Source organism: Schistocerca piceifrons, chromosome 1 (assembly GCF_021461385.2).
Source record: "Schistocerca piceifrons isolate TAMUIC-IGC-003096 chromosome 1, iqSchPice1.1, whole genome shotgun sequence".
Taxonomy (NCBI): domain Eukaryota; kingdom Metazoa; phylum Arthropoda; class Insecta; order Orthoptera; family Acrididae; genus Schistocerca; species Schistocerca piceifrons.
In genome coordinates this window covers 914,772,050-914,791,112 of record NC_060138.1, presented here as the reverse complement: position 1 = coordinate 914,791,112, position 19,063 = coordinate 914,772,050, and the positions used below count along the sequence as shown (strand labels likewise).

The window sequence follows — 19,063 nt, the reverse complement described above, 5'->3', positions numbered from 1 at the left end:
GCAATCATGACATTCATGTCACCCTGTAACATCAGTACCGTGCTCGATTATTCATATTTTTTGACTATAGGATCATTGAATGAGTATTCGAAATCGTTGTGAAAGAGTTCCTGTAAAGATGTGATAGCAATCACTAATGTATTAGCAAAAGCAGTCATTTTTGGCCTCTGAATACCACAATAAACCTTCAGCAAGTTTTAATTGTCAGATTTACTTCATGAGAGTCTCATCCTGATGCAGTTCTGTTATTGTGCTTATATTTAACACTCTTCCGCAGGAAGCCTTCTGCTTTAAAAGAAGCTCCTTCTTTTGTATGATGGTCATCCACCTACTGTCTATTCACTAGTGTAAACTGATAAAAGGAATCACTCTATACAGAGTAAAATATGAAACAGTATATCAAAATGAGGAGGAGTGGCTCAAAGAAGAACATAATCTAATGTTTTTCAAAAATTGTCATAAAATTGCTTGTAAAAATTGGAAATAGGCAGTGTTGCTATTTTTCTAATTTCTGAATTTTTTTTTTTTTTTTCAGGGGTGTCTACTGTTGGCAAAACAGGTTATTTGCCTAACATTTGTGAAGATGCTGGAAGTGCAAGAGCTTCTCCAGCAATGAATCGTGGGAATAACACCAATTTTAACAGAGGGACAATGCAATCCCCTCCAACACTAAATATAATAAACAACAGTCAGCTTTTTCCTAACATAAAACCCATGTATGCTCCTCATTGGTCTAGCCAGCTTCCAGAGGCATATCTTCCTAATAACAGTAAGCTTAAATTTCAGTTAGTTTAAGGCTTTCTAATATGCTTTGCAACTCTCATAATAACTCATTGGTTCCAAAATTAAGTACAAAATCATTTGTGAGGATATTCCCGTATGAAATTAGTTCATATTCCAACATTTAAGTAATTTCTTAAGTTAGTAATTTCTTGCCTGTTTTATGTTTAGTGGTGGATTCTGGCCTGCAAACAAACCAGTGGTCAGCAACCCCCTCAGACAATGAAACTTCATCGCCCAATCCATTGCCACATCCAGATTCAGTCCAACTGCACAAAATGGTAGCATCAGAAGAAAATTTTCACGATGTAGACCAGTGCTCTGAAACGGAGGAGAAGTTGCATCTAGGTGACAAGTACCTTTTTCCCTATACAGGTATGTTCTCGCAAGCAATAGCCTCCTCTAGCTCACTCAGAAGTACCAAGTAACTGCAAAAGACCTTTCATTTGTTTCAACAGGAAACTTACATTGTACTGAACAGGCAGACAATTCGATTTTTTATGTGTGTGATTCCTGTATAGCTGTACCATAGGTGCAATCACAATGCAGGGGTATCTCTTGAGAGGTCAGATAAACATGCGGTTCCTGAAGAGGGGCAGCAGGTTTTTCAATAGTTGCGGGGGCAACAGTATGGTTGGCTGATCTGACGTTCCAACATCAACCAAGATGGCCTTGCTATGCTGGTACTGTGAATGGGAAACTACAGCTGTAATTTTTCCTGTGGGCTTACAGCTCTATTGCATAGTTAAATGATAGTAGCATCATCTTAGGTAAAATTAGGTAAAAAATTCTTGAGATAAACTAGTCCCCATTTGGATCTCCAAGTGGGGCTACTCGGCATGATATCGTCATCAGGGGAAACAAAATTGCCATTCTACAGATTGGTGTGTTGAATGTTAGATCTCTTAATTGTGAAACAAATACTAACAAAGAGATAGAGGGGCTGGCCAGTACTTACCTCAGCTCAGTACAGCTGATAGATAACACAAAACAGCACCTTCAACAAACCCCCCTCATAGCCAACAAACCTAGTCTAGCCACCCTACTCAATCTCCCAATCCCAGCACATACCCCACACAGACCAAATCTCAACTATAACCACAGTCAAATGCCACATACCACCAGTCCCAATTCAGTTCTAAACCTCTCCTCCAGATCCCTCTCTCCTCCAGAGACATCTGTTCTATCAAAAGGCTAAACCTTTAGCCCCATGCTGAAATTCAACCACACTGCTCTGGTTTAAGATCTCCTCCCATTTACCCGGAACCTCAACTGGAAATATCACTTTACCACCCAAACACAGCCCCCAAATACTAAACCCAGTGTTGAATCCTGTCTAGAACAGTTCCGACCACCTTCCCAAAAGGATCCTCCTCCCCTCCCCCAAAACCATCCCTTGCAGACATTTCAGGACTTCCTCACATCCAGTGTTGCCTCCCAGTCCTTCTTGAAGAACATCCCGACAACCCCCAACATCACCCCAGCTGAATCCCGTGTCATTAAGGAGCTGAAAACAGACTGCTCTATTGTTATCCTCCCAGCAGATAAAGGCTCCACAACTGTGGTACTTGACCGTGTGGAGTATGTGGCAGAAGGACTGCGTCAACTCTCCCACACCTCAACCTACAAAGTTGTTACCCAGGATCCCATTCCCTCCATCCAGACTGAGCTGCAGAAAATCCTAAAAATCCAAGGTCCCTCACAAGGCCTCACAACGGCTTCCATAGACCTACTCACTCCACCTGAGCCACGTATCCCTACCTTCTACCTATTACCCAAAATCCACAAAGAGAACCTGGCCGTCCAATTGTGGCAGGCTTCAAGGCCCCAATAGAACGTATCTCAGCTCTGGTAGACCAACACCTCCAACCTATCACCTGCAGACTCCCATCTTACATCAAAGACACAAACCACTTCCTAGAACGCCTCAAATCCATTCCCACTCCTCTCCCACCTGAAACCTTTCTTGTCACCATAGATGCTACATCCCTTTACACAAACATCCCACATACCCATGGTCTCTCTGCCCTTGAACACTACCTCTCCCAACGCCCACCCAAAGATCTTCCAAAAACCTCGTTCCTTATCGCTCTTACCAACTTCATCCTCACCCATAATTATTTCACTTTTGAAGGCCAGACCTACAAACAAATCAGGGGAACGGCCATGGGAACCAGGATGGCTCCGCCATATGCCAACTTCTTCATGGGCCGCATGGAGGAGGCTTTCCTGAAGACCCAACAGCTGCTTCCCCTGGCCTGGTATAGGTTTATAGATGACATCTTTGTGGTCTGGACTCATGGTGAAGAAACACTTCTTAATTTCCTCCATAACCTCAACTCCTTTTCGAGTCTGAATTTCACCTGGTCCTTCTCCAAAACCCAAGCCACCTTCCTGGATGTTGACCTTCATCTTGTTGAAACTCGCATCCACACCTCTGTCCACATCAAACCCACAAACAAACTACAGTATCTTCACTTTGATAGCTGCCATCCATTCCACATCAAACGCTCCCTTCCCTACAGCCTAGGTATTCGTGGCAAACGTATCTGCTCCAGTGACGAATCCCTCAAGAATTACACCAATAACCTGACCAGTGCTCTCTTCTCCCGCAACTATCCTGCAGACCTTGTCCACAAGCAGATCTCCCAAGCAATACATTCCTCCCCGTCCAACAACAATGTCCCTATCCCCCAGACCACACAGAAGCATCCCCCTTGTCACCCAATATTATCCTGGCCTCAAATACATCAACAAATTACTCCACTGGGGATATGACTTTCTCAAGTCAAGTCCTGAAATGAGATCATCCCTTGACAATATTCTCCCCACACCACCCAGAGTTGCCTTTCGTCGCCCCCCTAACCTCCATAACATCCTTGTCAAACCCTACAATGTTCACAGACCACCTTCTCTACCCAGTGGTTTCTACCCCTGTAACCGACCCCGCTGCAAAACCTGCCCCATGCATCCCCCCCACAACCACCTACTCCAGCCCCCCCCCCCCCCCCCCCCGCCCCCTTACTACTACCTTCAGAGAGGGTGAGAGCCCGACACCACCTAGGCTCCAGGCTCCGGTTCATATTTATCTCGACCTCAGCTCACTCCCGAAGGAGGGTACTCCGGCTGCAGTGTATTGCTCACGGTTTGTCGAACTTCGTGCTCGACTTGCCGGTCACACCTTTATTTACACCGATGGCTCCAGAACTGACGATGGTGTCGGCTATGCCTTTGTCGTCGGGGCCGTCACCTTTAAATACCGGCTCCTCGACCAATGTTCCAGCTTTACGGCCCAGCTTTTTGCTCTCCATCAGGCCGTTCAGTATGCCCGCCGCCACCGCCATTCATCGTATGTACTATGCTCTGATTCCCTCAGTGCTCTTCAGAGCCTTGGAGCTCCCTATCCGGTCCACCCCTTGGTGCAACGGATCCAGCAGTCCCTCCATTCTTTCGCTGATAATGGTTCTCCTGTCAGCTTTCTGTGGGTTCCCGGGCATGTAGGAGTGCCTGGGAATCAGGCTGCAGATGCTGCAGCCAAGGCTGCAGTCCTCCTGCCTCGGCCAGCCTCCCATTGTGTCCCGTCATCTGACGTTCGTGGGGTTGTTTGTAAGAGGCTTGTGTCGTTGTGGTGGGATGCTTGGTCATCCCTCCAAGGAAACAAGCTCCGGGCGCCAAAACTGCTCCCAACTGCTTGGACAACCTCCTCCCGACCATCTCGACGAGAACAGGTCCTTCTGACCAGGTTGCGGATTGGGCATTGCCGGTTTAGCCACCGCTACCTGCTCTCCGGTGACCCAGCCCCGCAGTGCCCTTGTGGTCAAGCGTTAACAGTGCGCCATGTTTTATGTTGTGTCCCCGCTTTAGTCAATCTCGTGTTGTCCTGTCCTTGCCATCTACTTTACCGGATATTTTAGCTGATGACGCTAGAGCAGCGGCTCATGTTCTGCGTTTTATAACTTTGACTGGCTTGTCCAAAGACATCTAACATTTTTACTTATTTTATCTGCATCTTTGTCAGGACTTTCTGGTGTCCCCCCCTCCCCTTGAGTTTTACTAGATTCCATGTGCTCTAACAACAGTGACTGGGCGCTAATGACCTCAGTAGTTGAGCGCCCTTAACCCCCCCCCAAAAAAAAAAAAAAAAAAAAAAAAAAAAAAAAAAAAAAAAAAAAAAAAAAAAATACTCCAGCCCCGCTGCTGGTAAAATATACACAATTCCAGGCAGGGCCACATGTGAAACAACACATGTCATTTATCAGCTAACATGCCTACACTGCACAGCCTTTTACATCGGTATGACGACAACTAAACTGGCTGAGCTCATGAACGGCCACAGACGAACTGTCCGCCTAGGAGATGCCCAATACCCAGTAGCAGAGCATGTCATCCAGCATAATTCTAGGGACCTAGGAACCTGCTACAACGTACGTGCCATTTGGCTTCTCCCACCCAACACCATTCCCTCGGAACTGCGGAAATGGAAACTTGCACTCCAACACATCCTTTCATCCCGCCATCCTCCTGGACTGAACCTATGTTAACCAACCTCACTCCCATTTACTCTTCAGTCTTCTTCTTTTCCCTCTCCTCTTTAGCCATTCACGCATATTTTCATCCTACATAGTTGTGTTTATCTTTATACTATATACCTCTTTACTTCTGTATGCATCCTCTCTGGTTTGAAGCTGGCACAGTACTTAACAGTAGAATATCTTTGGCTTCCCTCTGACAACCATGCCTCCATCCTTGCTACCCTCCCTGTTTACCTTTCCCTGTTGCTTCATAACCTGGGTTGTGAGTAACTAAATCCACTTTCCCTTCTTCCCTTTTTTCCCCTCTCTTCTCCCTGATGAAGGAACAAAGTTCCAAAAGCTAGGAACGTAAATTTTCTGTTTTGTTTTGTGTTATCTATCGGCTGTACTGAGCTGAGGTAAGTACTGGCCAGCCCCTCTATCTCTTTGTCAGTATTTGTTTCACATCTTTCTATGAGATTTTCCATTAATCATTTAGATCTCTTAATTGCACAGGTAGGTTAGAAAATTTAAAAAGAGAAATGGATAGGTTGAAGTTCTATAGAGTAGGAATTAGTGAAGTTCAGTGGCCAGAGGAACAGGACATCTGGTCAGGTAAATACTGGGCTATAAATACAAAATCAAGTAGGGGTAACGTAGGAGTACATTTAATAATGAATAAGAAAATAGGAACGTGGGTAAGCTACTGTGAACAGCATAGTGAATGTATTATCCTAGCCAAGATAGACACAAAGCCAACACCCATGACAGTAATACAAGTTTATATGCCAACTAGCTCCACAGATGATGAAGAGATTGAAGAAATGTATGATGAGATGAAAGAAATTGGTCAGATAGTTAAGGGAGATGAAAATTTAATTGTGATGAGGGATGGACTGAAATTCAATAATCGGGAAAGAAAGAGAATGAAAAATTGTAGGTGAATACGGACTGGGGGGGGGGGGGGTCAAAGCGGAAGCCCCCTGGTAGAATTTTGCACAAAGCATAACTTAATCATCACTAGCGATTGGTTCAGGAATCGTTAAAAAGATTGTGTACAGAGAAGAGAAGTGGAGATACTGAAATGTTTCATATTTGTTATATAAAGGTAAGACAAATTTGAAACCAAATTTTAAATTGTAAGACATTTCCAGGGGCAAATGTGACTCTGACACAATGTATTGGTTATGAACTGCAGATTAAAACTGAAGAAATTGCTGAAAAGTAGGAAATTAAGGAGATGAGATCTATTTAAATTTAAAGAACCAGAGATCGTAGAGTGTTTCAGAGAGAGAGAGAGGATTAGGCAATGATTAACTAGAACAGGAGAAAGGAATACAGTAGAAGACGAATGCATAGCTTTGAGAGACAGAATAGCAAAGGCACCAGAGGATCAAATACGTAAAAAGACAAGGTCTAATACTTATCCTTAGATAACACAGGAGATATTGAATTTAATTAATGAAAGGAGGAAATATAAAAATGAAGCAGGTGGAGGGGAATACAAATGTCTAAAAATGAGATTGACAGGAACTGCAAAATGGCTAAGCAGGAATGGCTAGAAGACTAGTGTAAGGGTTTAGAATCATATTTCAACAGGGGAAAGAAAGTTCAACAGGGGAAAGAAAGATACAGCTTACAGGAAAATAAAAGAGACCTTTGGAGAAAAGAGAGGCAGCTTTATGAATATCAAGAGCTCGGATGGGAAACCAGTCCGAAGCAAAGAAGGGAAAGCTTGAATGGTGGAGCATCTGTATACAAGGGAGATGAACTTGAATTCAGTATTGGTTGAGAAAGAAGAGAGACAGGGTTGTAGCCTGACATCAATGTAATTCAGGCTGTACATTGGGCAAGCCGTAAAGGAAATCAAAGAAAAACTTGGAATAGCAATTAAAGTTCAGGGAGTATTGTGTCAGAGACAGCAAAGGACTGACAAGAGCAGTTGAATGGAATGGACAGTGTCTTGAAAGGAGGATATAATGTGAACAGGAACAAAAACAAAACAAGGATAATGGAATGTGTTGTGTCTAGGAATCCTGCATACTCAGTTCATTAGACAATTGATCAAAAAACTCGTATTAATGAGTTTTATTACAACAAGACAATTACAATACTTAACGTTTAACCCCATACGGTAAGTCTCCCCTGACTTGCGGTTCTGGGCGACTTTCCTGAAATCTACCCCTTTTCCTAGACCTCTCCAGTCCTCTTCCTTCTCCCTTGTTCTTTCCCCTTCAACCCTTCTGCCTGAAGAAGGACTCACTGGCTCTGACAACTTGCCAATTACAACAGTGTTTTATGTGTGTGTTTTGCTGCCGCTTGGTGGGTAGATTTTTTGTCTATCCAATTAAATAATTTTGGCAACACTTAACTTTGATAGAGTCCGCAGCTCACGGTCTTGCGGTAGCGTTCTTGCTTCCCGAGCACAGGGTCTCAGGTTCGATTCCTGGCGGGGCCAGGGATCTTCACCTGCCTCGACATGACTGGGTGTTGTGTCATCTTCATCATCATCATTCATCCCCATTACAGATGGGGGAAGGCAATGGCAAACCACCTCCGGTAGGACCTTGCCTAGTACAGCGGTGCGGGTCTACCGCATCGTCCCCTACGCTCTGTCAAGGAGTAATAAACTTCATCATCATCACCAACTTTTATAGATGTGTCGCAAGCAAAGGGTGACATACAAAATAATCAGTCTTCTTTAGAATAGACAACCACAAGTCTATGCTACATAATGATGGCTAATGAAGTGGCTAACATTGAAGCTGCTATCGAGGTGGGCTGCCACCAGTCGGGTGCGGCACTTATGTCCACTACACCTCGGGGCCGCTGCTGTTGCATTGTCATCCTGGAGGGAGGTTGCTCAGGTACGATTGCCTGACTTCTTCTCACAGCTATCTCTTCTCTATCGTTCCTGACTGGTGTGCTGGTGCTGACCTTACACCGTAACATTCCAACATTCCTCCCTCCCTCCCTCCCCCCCCCCCCTAGCGTGATGGTCCATCGTCATAGATATGGAGCATAACAACGGGAGGGGGGGGGGGGGGGGGGGAGCAGGAGCATGGATGGTCTGATGGACTGGAACCTGCATCTGCAGGGAATGTCAGGCTTCTGGTGATACCCTGCCATCCGGCCTTCGTTCTGGTGGAAATGTCCCCCAGAAAACACCCAGAAGGGTACACGTCCACCTCCTGAGGGCCATCCCAAGATGGAGAAGTTGTCGGCCACTGCGACATGGGTGGGTCCATCTCCATCGGTAGGACAACTGGAAGCAGAGGAGGCGAAGACTCTGTCTCCATGGGGTCATCCCACAGTGTCGTGATGACACCCTCTGGCAACTACTGTGGCCGTGGTGTCCTCAGGATCTGCGAATCTGGGGGAAGAGATACAGAAGGATCACTGTGCACATGAAAGTGGAGAATTTGATTGTGATGTCGGTGCTGCGGTCTGTCTGGGCCTGAAATGAGATATATGCATGTGCCAAGTCAACGAAGGAGTTGGCCTCGTGCCCACCGTTAGCTGCTGCTAAAAACCCAGGGAAAACCAATATTATGCAGCACGAAGTGGTACTTGTTGCTGTCCTTCAGTGCTGGATTCTAAGTTGGGTGGAGCAGGTAAAGTAGTGTCCGATGGCAGTGGCCGTGAAACAGCTCCACTGGCAGTGCCCCATCTTGTGGATGTGATTGATAGAAGGTGAGGAACAGTTGTAATGTTTGATTCCTGGTGAGTGCAGTGCAAAGTTCGGCCATCTGCTGCTTGAAGGTTCTGACAAAACGTTCCGCTTCACTGTTGGACTGTGGATGGAATGGTACACTAGTGTGCCATTGCGTTCACAGAATGTTTCAAATTCAAATTCATTTGATGTGAACTGAGGACCATTGTCTGACACTATGACTTCAGGCAAACCTTTGAGGCAAAAAATAGAGGACAGTGTTTGAACTGTGCTAGGTGATGTGATCGAGTTCATTGGCGCAGCAAAAGGGAATTTGCTATAAGAGTCTACCACAGTCAACCAACGAATGTTCTAAAAAGGACCCACAAAGTCTGTGTGCACACATTGCCATGGTGATTGTAACTTAGGCCAAGCAGAGAATTTTTGTGGCAGAGCGGACTGATTTCCTTCACATACGTTACACTGTGACATCATCTGTTCTATTAGGGTGCCCATACCCTGCCAAGTACAGTGTCAGTGCACTAACTGTTTCATACGAACAGTCCCTCAGTGTCCTTGGTGAAGTAACTGCAACACTTCTTTTTGCCAAGCTATGGGGATCAACACACATGACTGTCCATTGTCATTTTGAACAAGAATCACACTTTGCTGTACAGCAAGGCTATGCTGAAATGTGAGTTCTTTATGATATGCAATGAGCGAGGCCAAGCTGTGCGAATGTATTTTAGCAAAATGTTCAAATCTGAATCAGCTTCCATGGCCTGTGCAATTTTCCCATAGTTCAGAGAAAAGGATTAAAGCAATTCAGAATCTTGAGCATCAATGTGACAACAAGATGCAGCGGAAGTGTCAAAGTCTGTATCTGGGCCAATCGGAAGACGTGAAAGTGTGCCTGCATTACCATGGTGAGTTCAGCAGCCACTTTGTCCCGTAATGCAATGGGAATAGTTATGGCCCAGCAAACTTTCAGCTGAGCATTGTCTTTCATAGTAATACATGCAACGAAACTGTTAGTCTTGCCTAAACCTTCAGAAAAGAGTTCAGGGGATTCTTTCATCGAGCTAGCTACACTGTCTTTTGCATTAAATGCAGTCTCTGACAACACATTGTCCTGAATTTGGAAGCCAAACAAATAAAACGAATCAAGTCCAAATATGGTCCCACAATTGCATGATCGTAGCACAGTGAAAGTCACAGTTTGTGTATGTGAGCAATACATAGCAGGCGAAGTACATTTTCTGAGATTGGGTATATCTTGTCCTTTATAAACCGTCAGGTGTGCACTAGTTGTAGACAGGCATGAGGAGCCTAACAGTTCATATGTGTTACAATTCAGCAATGTAACAGAGGCACTCATGTCCATATGAAATTTCACGTTTTCCACTAAGATACAAATGAATAAAAAATTTGTTAGACTGGCGTAGCACTGAAGAAACTGTTTGCTTGCTAATTTTGCTAATGCTTGCAGCAGGCTTTGAATACACTGCATTGATTACATGGGCCTTGTAACTAGATTTTTGTGAATGGGCAGAATTCTTATGTTTGTTCCATTGCAAACATATGGATTTTATGTGACCTTTCTTGCCACAAGCATAACACTGTTCTTGTCTGGATGGGCAATCTTGTCATTTGTGCCTTGAGTAGCACCGAGGGCGTGACTTAATTCTATTCACTGATGTAGCCACCTGTTTACATGGCTTGGTGCACGCATGCTGTTGCTGCCTACTGGGCCAGTCGTGAGCAGGGACGACCCAACCCGACAAATTGGTGGCTGCTCAAATTTATCAGCCGCTACGGCATCTGAATCGTACTGATCTAGAATTTGCACTATGTGATGAAATGTTGGATCTGGTTGTTTCAAAATCTGATCTCTAAGTTTAGCATCAGTTACATTGTACACGATCACACCACACAATGTAACATCTGAATATAAAGCACCACAACCACATTTGAATTTGCATTTCGTTGTCATAGCCTACAAATCTGTTACCCACTCACGATAAGTTTGTTCTGACCTTCTGTTGCAATGAAAGAATTGGTACCTAGCTGCCACCACATTCACTTGTTGGTCATAATAGTTAGTTAGAGAACCTACAACATGATCATAGGAAAGTTTACTTGGAGTGGTGTTAGGGAACTATTTCTGAATGAAGCGAAAGACTGCACTTCCTACCACTGACAAAAAGTAATGTAATTTGACAGTACCTGACACTTTGCGAGCGAATGTGCGGTTTTCATACTGTTGCAACCACTCAAGCCATTCCTCTTCTTTTTCGTTAAACTGGCGAAAAGGTGGTATGGCACATGGAACTACAGTTGTTGCATGTTGCTCAGGTGCTCGCAATGCAGTAACTACTGTACCATGTTTAGAAGCGTTGCAATCTGTGCATCTGAAACTGAAACATCTGTGTTTAGCTGTGTTGTATCTATTGCTTGCAGCTGAGCACCTAAGCAGGAGGTGGGAGAGGTGGGTTGCTCATTGTGGAATAAGCAAATGCAATTAACAGATGATGCAAGCAAGAAAAACAAGCACACAAGCAAAGTAAAGTTCAGCAGTGCCCGCCTGAAAACACGGAATTGCAAAAACATTATAACAGACACTGAAAAGACACGTAAACACACCTCTGCAAAGGAAAGACAAGGTAGAATTAAGGCACCAGCAAGGCACAAAAGCCCATGACAAAACAAAACAGAGACAATCTGTGGCAGCTGATGGCTCCTATATCATCGGCACCATCTTATACGGACGTCTTCATCGCCATGTTATTCGTCCATCCTCATCGTCATGTTGTTGTTTCTACGTATCCTGCATAATTGGTTCACTAGTCAAACAATCAGACAACTCGTATTAATTAGTTTCATTACAACAAGACAATTACAATACTTAACTTTGATAGATGTGTCGCCAGCAACTGGCGGCATACAAAATAATCAGTCTTCTTCAGAATAGACAATCACAAGCGTGTGCTACATAGAGGTAGATAACAAAGTGGCTAACATTGAAGCTGCTATCGAGTGGGCTGCCATCAGTCGGGCACGGTGCATATGTCCACTTCACCTAGGGGCCACTGCCATCTCTTCTCTGTCTTTCCCGACTGGTGTGTATTAGAATGTATTAGAATTAAATCAGGTGAAGCTGAGGGAGAGTTTTGTTATTTGGGCAGAAAAATAACTAATTATGATTGAAGTAGAGGGGATATTAAATGTAGACTGGCAGTGGCAAGAAAAGCATTTCTGAAGAAGAGAAAATTGTTAACATCAGATGTAAATTTAAGTGTTAGGAAGTCTTTTCTGAAAATATTTGTATGAATCGTATCCTTGTGTGGAAGTAAAACATGGACAATAAGCAGTTTAGACGAGAAAAGAATAGAAGCTTTTGAAATGTGATGCTACAGAAGAATACTGAAGATTAAATTAGGAGATCAATAGCAATGGGGAGGAAGGAAATTTTATGGCACAACCTGACTACAAGAAGAGATCAGTTGATAGGACACATTCTGAGACATCAAGGGATCACCAGTTTAGTATTGGAGGGATGTGTGAGGTGTACAAATGTAGAGGGAGTCCAAGAGATGAACACAGTAAGCAGATTCAGATCGATGTAAGTTGCAGTAGATATTCAGAAATGAAGAGGCATGTAAAGGATAGAGTAGCATGGAGAGCTGTCTTTGGCCTGAAGACACACCAGCAGAAAAGTTGTAGGAAATGTTGAAGTCATCTTGGAGACCTTCAGATATAACTTGTTATTAAGTTTTTCTCCATGTTCAAAAAATGTGTACATTATATTGTTTGCAGTTGTTAACTCAACACTATTGGTAACTAATGTGAAAGGGCTATGAGGCAGTAATCAGATTTGATTCATGTTTGTGTTATACAGAGTGTCCCAAGAGGAATGGTCAGTATTCAGGGATGAGACAGGAATGACCATTCGAAGAAAAACACTTCATATAGACATATGCCTTATTCCGGATCGTTTCTGAGACAGCACACATTTAATTGACATTTGTTTTTGGACTGGTAGTGCATTATAGATGCTGCAGCCCTCATTAGGGAATGTGCAGAGGCAAGCCACACAACATATTCTCCTGAGAGTGCACACATGCATTGAAGTTCATGATGTGATATTCAAACTTTTGTTGTGAGCTGTACAACAGCTGTAGTGTGATGTGTATGATAATGCTTAGAGGTAAACAAGTTAAAAATATGTATTCCTCAATTGATACTTTGTAAAAACACATTGCGTAATGATTACTAACTGGTGCACATGTGTAAACCTGACAGTGTTCTGAATAATACAGAAAATAAACAGCAGTGTACATTAAATGTGTTATATCTCAGAAACCATTTGAAATTGGGCATATGTCCGTATGAAGTTTTTTGCTTCAAATAATTATTTCTGTCATATCCTTGAAAATAGACCATTCTTCCTGGGATGCCCTGTATGGGATCAGTGAAACTGGAAATAACTATTAAGCACGGTAAGTAATAAACTTTTATCTCTCACTAAGTATCAACATATTGTAACAATGAAGAGAGCATATGTTCATTCATTTTAGCTACATCTTCACAGTTTATGTATTCTATAATAAAAAAAGATGTGAACAGTCACTCACTTAACTTTTATATCTATCTAGATGCTGTAGCAAGTAAAACTATTAAATTGACCAAGTATTGTTTTGTGGCATTAAGGGATCACACATTGAAGCAGTATTTTGTTATGTTCCCAGTAAAATATTTTATGAAAATAATTGGAAAATATTGTGATTGTCAGAGTTAACACTGTATACTTCCTCCTTGATTCTTAGAAATGAATTCGACATGAATAAAGGATAAATGTTTTCTTAATGATTATATCAGTTTATTATATTTTATTGAACTGACTATGTTATAAAACCAAAAGGAAAAGCTTCTAATAATCATTTAACTTTAAATATGACATGTTAATGCCATCGATCAGACATTTTGGTATATCAGAATACTGTGATATTTGTTCTATTACAGCTGAGGAAGACCACACTACGTACATTGTACCTCTTTCAGGAAGAGTTCACCCACAAACTGAAGCACGTTCATCACCTAGCCCCTTATTGCGACCTCCTGCTTTGAATGATCCTAATGTGATCTCAGAATCTGAGTAAGTCATTAAAATTACTTTTCAGTTTCTTGTACTTGTAGTGATTTTAAATTACGTGTACAGTCAAACGAATTTGATTCATTCCTGAAGATAGTGTATAAACAAAATATTCATAAATTATAACTATTTAGCCAATAAGAAGTAAACTCAATGATGAATTCTTGGACGTAGTGGTGGCTCATAGACACAAATTCTGGATGTTCACAGATTTTTAAATTCAGTTAAATATGAGAGTGCGAAATTAATAGCATCTGCTTTATAACAGTTATGCTCATCAACATATTTATACAACTTCAGCCACTGTCAATAATAATAATAATAATAATAATAATGATATGTATAACTTGTTTGAAGGAATTGTTTTTCTGGAATTTTGTTATTTTGTGCATAATTAAGTGCAGTATATGGTAAGAACGAAATAATATTTAAGCTTTCGCTACTCTCCCTTTTGCATTTTTGTATAAGTGGGAGTTTTTGTGCTTTTTTACTTTTTGGACAAATGTACAAACTCTCTAATTCATGTATTAGTTAACAAATTAACTTCTGGGTTGAAAATCAGGCATTCTTATGTTGCACCCACATAATGACTTACGCTTATTATACACTTCTTTATTAAATGTTCGCTTGTAGTCATGCTTATTTGATTTTGTCACTTTCTCAGACAGCGAATCTGGTCTGGAATGCTCCAATTTCTATGCGGCTAGCCTTTCCTGGTAATTTTCTTTACTTTTAGTGCCTAATACAGGTTCAACAGAGTTCATATTGACACTCCACAGGAAAGCTGATCCCTGCACAGTAGACTGCGAGCCCCAAACACAAACTGCTGTTTACAGAAATGATTCAATTCAAGTAGTACTATCTGCCAAAAACGTCACTTGACTAGAATACAAATGAGGCACTGAGAGCCATAAGGGCCAAAAGCACACCATCGTGACCCCCTCCCCCCTCTCTTTCCCCTTTGAAGTGAATATCACAGAAACCAGCGAGCTGCTTTTCATGTATGTTTAAATATATATGTACAATTGGGCCTACAGTACAGAGCCGGCCAAAGTGGCCGTGCGGTTAAAGGCGCTGCAGTCTGGAACCGTGAGACCGCTACGGTCGCAGGTTCGAATCCTGCCTCGGGCATGGGTGTTTGTGATGTCCTTAGATTAGTTAGGTTTAACTAGTTCTAAGTTCTAGGGGACTAATGACCGCAGCAGTTGAGTTCCATAGTGCTCAGAGCCATTAGAACCATTTTTTGAGCCTACAGTACAGATAAACTATGAGATCAACAGATGTCATAAGCACAAATAAATACTACAGTCTCACAATCGACGATGATGTGCTTTATGGTTCTCAACACCTGAAATGGATTACTCTATGATAAAATCCAAGACTTTGTGTACCATGTCTCATTTAGAATCCCACAAAATATGTTTTTCTGTCAGTATAACTATAACATATACTGATATCTGATCTAATTTTAATATATAGTGTTTGAATTCACATATTTGTGGAGGGTGCTAGCATCTAGCAGGATTATTGGTGAACGTAGATAAAAGTCTGCTGCAGTGTGCTGCTACTGGTGGCATTGATGTTCACTAGTAGTTGAGTGGTAAGGGCTAGCAGTGCACACCATTAATCGTGCACATTTTTTATCAAATCCGTATATATGAGGGTGGTTTGAAAAGTTCCCAGAATCATCACGAGAGGTTAGCGCTAGCACAACGAGTCATTCATGTGATATTCATTGGACTGTTGCCTGTAAACACATGCCACGTCAGTGCACTTGGAAGAGAGCTGTGGTGGTGACGTGGATCTGTTGTTGTTCCCGTGTAGTGATTTGCAAAGATGGAAAAAATCGAGATCCAAGCAGTGATTAAGTAATTTGTAAAGAAAGGTATGAAAGCAAAGGACATTCATGCCCATTTCCAGAATACTCAGGGGAACTCTGCTCCTTCATATTCAACTGTTGCCAAGTGGACAAATGAATTTAAATTTGGTCAGGAGAACTTCGATGATGATCCATGCAGTGGCCAGCCAATATGTGTTACTACTCCAGAAAGGCCAGGTTTAGCAAGGAAAGAAAGTCATCTTCCATCAAGACAAAGCGAACCCGCAAATATGTGCCGTCGCCATGGCAAAATTACGCGAAATAACTTATGAATTGTTGCCACACCTTTGCAGGCCTGGAGAAAACTCATTTTTGAGGTGGGATCAAGAGACTGTAACATTGTTGCACCAAGTTCATTAATCTGCAAGGAGACTACATTGGAAAACAAAAAAAGTTTCAGTGATGTAAGTACTTTTTTTCGTATTCTGTTCCAAGAACTTTTCAAACCACCCTCGTATTTGGCCCGTAAGGCAATTATCTCGCACCAGTTTACGCACAGAAGCTCCTTAAAACGTGAACAGTAAGATAGTAAGGTGTGCTAATGACCCTGTTGCCAAGTTTTACCAAGTCTAGTGGAGCAATATGTAGCACAGTGCAGTAGATTTAGTGCCGTGTATTTCAGATTACCGCATCTAAATTACATTTAACAGCATTCAAAGAGAAATAACCAATAAATCTGCAAGGTGTCAAAAATTAGTGTTCAAGTGCTCTTGTTCTCTTTCACAGCAGCTGCCACTGCTTGGACCCCAAATAATTGCCTGCCTTTGACTTTCGCAACTTTTGTACCTTATGCATACGTTCTTATACAAAATCCATGGAACTATAAAAATATCATAAGGTAAAGGAGTCACTAAGCAGATGAAATATGGACAGAATTGTGATTTGGTTTTACTATACTTGTTTTAGGGGTGTTTTGCTGTGTAAATGAAAGGTACTGGCAGAATGAAGTAATATTGTTTGAAAGAAGCCTTCACTTTTCTCCTTGCATTTTGCTACTATACTGTTCTGCTAGAAGCCCATGAGAAATTTGTTCATTGCGGCTTGTGTTATCTACATTTGGAAATGTTTGTCAACTGGCACTTTTGATTATTTTTTAAATAGTTTATATTGGAGCTTGCATTATACCGCTTCATAAAAATTAGCAATTCACCTCACGTTGCACATATTTCCTGGATCGAAGTAGGGGAAAATTCTCAATTCCATTCTCATTCTCTGAATGCATTTCATTGAAGGTGGTGGCACAATGGTTGAGACACTGGACCTGCATTTTGGAAGAATGACGTTCAAATCCACATTCAGCCATATGATTTAAATTTTCCATAATGTGCCTAAATTTTGCAAGGTGAGAGATGGTATAGTTCCTATAAAGTGGGCTGAGTTGATTTTCTTCCCCATCCTTGTTCAACTTGAACTTGTGCTGTGTCTCTGATGACCTTATCAGCAACAGGGTGTTAAACTCTAATATACTTTCTGGAAACATATCCTCTACAGCAAACTTTTGTAAACATCTCATTTGTTCCATTTCTTCCATATTAGATTCTCCGATGTGGTTTAGTAGTTACTATTTCACATAATAATCTAGTCGGATAGTTATTGTTACTTTTACTACAAGACACACTGAGTGCAATGCATTCTCATTTAAGCTTGGGATCAGGTATGATCTTCTTTTGCTAGAGACACAAAATGCAATGCCTTTTCATATTTGTCATTAAGTAAACTTCAAACAAATCGCCAACTGTATAGTCTTTTACTTTGGTGAAAGGATTACACTTTTCTTAAACTTCAGTAGCAACTGTGAACTGCCCTAGCAATATCTCTGTATCAGAAGTATTGTTGCATGAAAGGAATAATTTAATATTTCCCAAAAACTTAAGAAAAAATACTATAATTTGTATTTTAAATTGATACACATCTGGCTCTGATGTAATTGCTTGACCTGTTATTGTTGAAATATAATTGCTGCTGCTGCATAACTATGTTGACTTTAAAATTGCAAAACATGGCAAGAGATACAACTCCTTCAGTTACAAAATAAGTTCTGCTGGACCATTGGAGCTTTATTCAGCAAAATTTAAAAAAAAAAGAAAGAAAAAGAAAAAAAAAGAAAGCGAAAAACGCATGTTTTCAAACTATTAAGAAAAAAAAAAAAAAAAATTTCCTCTTCATTTTACCTGTTATCAAAAAATCTCCCATTATGATATTTTTTGGTGTTCTCCCAACATACCCAAACAACATGGCTGAGCTGAGAATTAAAATATACTCCCTTTATTATCTTTCCTCACATTAATGTAGATATATGCAATCCTATACATCACTGAATTTCTGCACCTGGTTCCGACTTCATACACTCGATAAAAGAAAAATTCCCGTGGATGCTCTTTAACTATGAACAAAGCAATGCGTGGTGTGTCTAAAAAGTTTGGTGAGTGCTATCAGACAATAAACAAAACAAAAGATGCAAATAAATGTTTTCAATTGCCCTTGAAATAGTCACCACCCACTACAACACACTTTTGACAATGTTCGTACAGCTTCTGGAAACTATCAGCAAAGGCCACCTGTGGAATCAATCGCAGAATGGCTGTCACACGCTTTTCGATGGTTTTCACGTCTGCACAATGTTCACTTTTCATGGCCGCCTTCAGGCAAGGAAACAGGAAGAAGTCCGCAGGAGCCAGATCAGGGGAGTATGGAGAGTGTTCAAGAATAGTTACCATCTTCTGCATCAGAAAGTGGTGCACACAGATTGCACTGTGTGCAGAGGCATTGTTATGGAGCAGCATCCATTTTCCAGTCCTGTGCGACTCTGACCGAAACTGCTGGATATGCTGCAGCAATCAGTTCAAAATGGACTGGTAAAATGCATCATTACTTGTTTGACCTGTAAGAACAAATTCCTTGTGGATGATGCCGTTGTTATTGAAGAAAGCGATCAGCAGTGTGTTCAGCTTTGATTTTTGCAGATGACTTTTTCTTTGGTCACAGTGAAGGCGGTGGACACCATGAAATTGATTGCCGTTTTGATTCCGGATCGAACTGGTAGCACCAGATCTCATCTCCCGTGTTGATGGTGTTCGGAAGCAATGGAT

The 19,063-nt window shown here is 41.7% G+C and overlaps 1 protein-coding gene across 1 annotated transcript in view; it reads left to right on the top strand.

The window, feature by feature from the left end:
* Positions 1–19,063, top strand: part of LOC124717078 (protocadherin-like wing polarity protein stan) — a 368,864-nt gene that overhangs the window by 325,956 nt on the left and 23,845 nt on the right. The window contains exons 41-43 of the mRNA XM_047243768.1: positions 536–769; positions 952–1,155; positions 13,966–14,098. Of these exons, the coding sequence (XP_047099724.1) occupies positions 536–769; positions 952–1,155; positions 13,966–14,098 (571 nt within the window). The remainder of the gene's footprint in view (positions 1–535; positions 770–951; positions 1,156–13,965; positions 14,099–19,063) is intronic.